The sequence below is a fragment of the Hipposideros armiger genome, unplaced genomic scaffold, assembly GCF_001890085.2.
Source record: "Hipposideros armiger isolate ML-2016 unplaced genomic scaffold, ASM189008v1 scaffold_87, whole genome shotgun sequence".
In the NCBI taxonomy this organism is placed as follows: domain Eukaryota; kingdom Metazoa; phylum Chordata; class Mammalia; order Chiroptera; family Hipposideridae; genus Hipposideros; species Hipposideros armiger.
Window position 1 is genome coordinate 2,980,219 of NW_017731437.1, and position 1,945 is coordinate 2,982,163.

The window sequence follows — 1,945 nt, forward strand, 5'->3', positions numbered from 1 at the left end:
CCCTAGCCGTCGCACAGCACTTTCAGTTCCGCACAGATGTCTAGCTCTCTCCAGGCCCCGCTTAGAGCAGCCTCCTGGGCCAGCTCTGTCACCTCCCCTAGGGAGCCGACCCTAACACCCGTCCCCACCTTACAGCTTGCAGCATGCCACTGCTGTCCTTACTGGGTTCCTACAGCGGCGAGCTTGGAGAGTTGGCGTCGTGTAGTGAGGACAAGGTAAGCGATGAGATCAGGCAAATATGGGCTCCGCCTCCATCCCCACCACTTAGGGCTGTGACCTCAAGGAGGCGACTTAACCCCTCTGTGCCTCTAATTTTTGGCAGTGAGGGGCAGGTGCCACACATCTACTGACTGGTTTCTGATGAGGTTTGTCAGGTTCCCCTGGTCTCAGAACCCCAGGTTTGGCCTGGGCTGCTTGCCAGGTCATCACAGGACCCATATTTTAACCGCACTGAATATCTGGTCTTTCCAAACTGCAAACTTAAACATGCCACCCTCGGCTTCCTGTTGTCCCCGGGAGGAAGTCTGCTCTGTCCAGCACCCATGGGTCCTGGGGTCTGGTCGCAGCTGCCCCGGGCGCCCTTCCCTTCCGGCTCGCGTACGCCAGGAACACCGGCGACAATGGCTGCTCCGCAGGCCACACTTCCTCCTGCCACCGGCTTCTTCCAAGGCCCATCCCATGGCCAGTCCCAACTCGGCCTCCAGCTTCCAGCCGCCATGCCACCTCCCCAGGGAAGTGTTTGAACCAGCCCCTGGGCTCCTCTGTGGCTATGGGGGAGCGGTTAGGGTGAGAGTGGGTGGGAGAAGCAGGGTGTCCTTTAGAGGTCTCCCTTTACTCTGTAACTGCTTCTCTGTTTCTGCCAGATGGACATCCCTCTGTCCTTGCTCCACGGGAACCCCAGGTCACAGCCCAGGGCAGGTTTGTGGAATGCAAGAGAGGAGGAGGCCTGATCCACCCACTCTAGCCCTGTGACCCCATTCAGCCTCAGGCCCCGCCCACAACCTGCCCCTTCACTAGCCCCGCCCCGCACTGGCCACGCCCTTTCACCAAGCCACGCCCCTCCCACGCTGCCCCTTGCAGACTGCATTACCAGTGCCCGTGGTCCATGTGCTGTCGGATGAGGGTGTGCGGGGCCACCGTCCCGTACTTGTCCACCTCGGGCATGTTCATGTCATCGATGAAATAGATGAGCTTCTTGGTGCCTGGTGGCCCGAAGTTCCTCCCTGATTTCTTCTCTAGCGGCTTCTCGAGAACCCCTAGAGAGGGAGCTGGTTGGCCACCAGTGCAGGGTGGATCCCGGGAGCAGTACCGGACCCAGAGCCCCCAGCAGCGGGTGCAGCAGCTCAGGCAGTGGCCCTAGAGGAGGCCCCCAGGGTGGGTGCGTTCACCTCCATCCACCCTCGGGGGTAAAGGAGTGAGTGGTGGGCACCATCGATGGGAGGCAATGGAGGCAGAAACCTTGTTCCCTGTCAACTTTGGGGCCACCTCTGATCAGTTTATCAGAGGAGCTCCCTGTGGGGTCTGCCTGGGAGCACTGGGAAGAGGGGCCTGGCTGCACTCTGTACCCCTTACTCTGGGGATGGAAGCTGGTGGGCAGGGGTGTGGGAAATGGAGAGGCAGCTGGCAAGCCCCTGGGTCTGTGATGAGAAGAGACAACAGGAAATGCGGGGAGGGAGCAGCCATGTGGTTTGTGTGTCCAGGCCAGGCTGTGAGGACCCACCCTAGTCCTCGACCTCACCCTGCAGCTCTGCTCCGGCCTCAGCCCCAGCCTGCACCCCCAGCCCCAGCCTGCACCCCGGCCCCACCCTGCACCCCTGGCCTCATCCTGCAACCCCCAGCCTCACCCTGTACCTGGCCTCATCCTGCACCCCCCGGCCTCACCCTGTACCCCGGGGCTCCACCCTGTAACCTGGACCCACGCTGCACCCCTGGCCTCACCCTGTAC

At 61.9% G+C, this 1,945-nt stretch overlaps 1 protein-coding gene across 1 annotated transcript in view; it reads right to left on the reverse strand.

The window, feature by feature from the left end:
- Positions 1–1,945, reverse strand: part of DNAH17 (dynein axonemal heavy chain 17) — a 139,359-nt gene that overhangs the window by 40,715 nt on the left and 96,699 nt on the right. Inside the window, exon 45 of the mRNA XM_019644245.1 lies at positions 1,091–1,356. Coding sequence (XP_019499790.1) covers positions 1,091–1,356 — 266 coding nt within the window. The remainder of the gene's footprint in view (positions 1–1,090; positions 1,357–1,945) is intronic.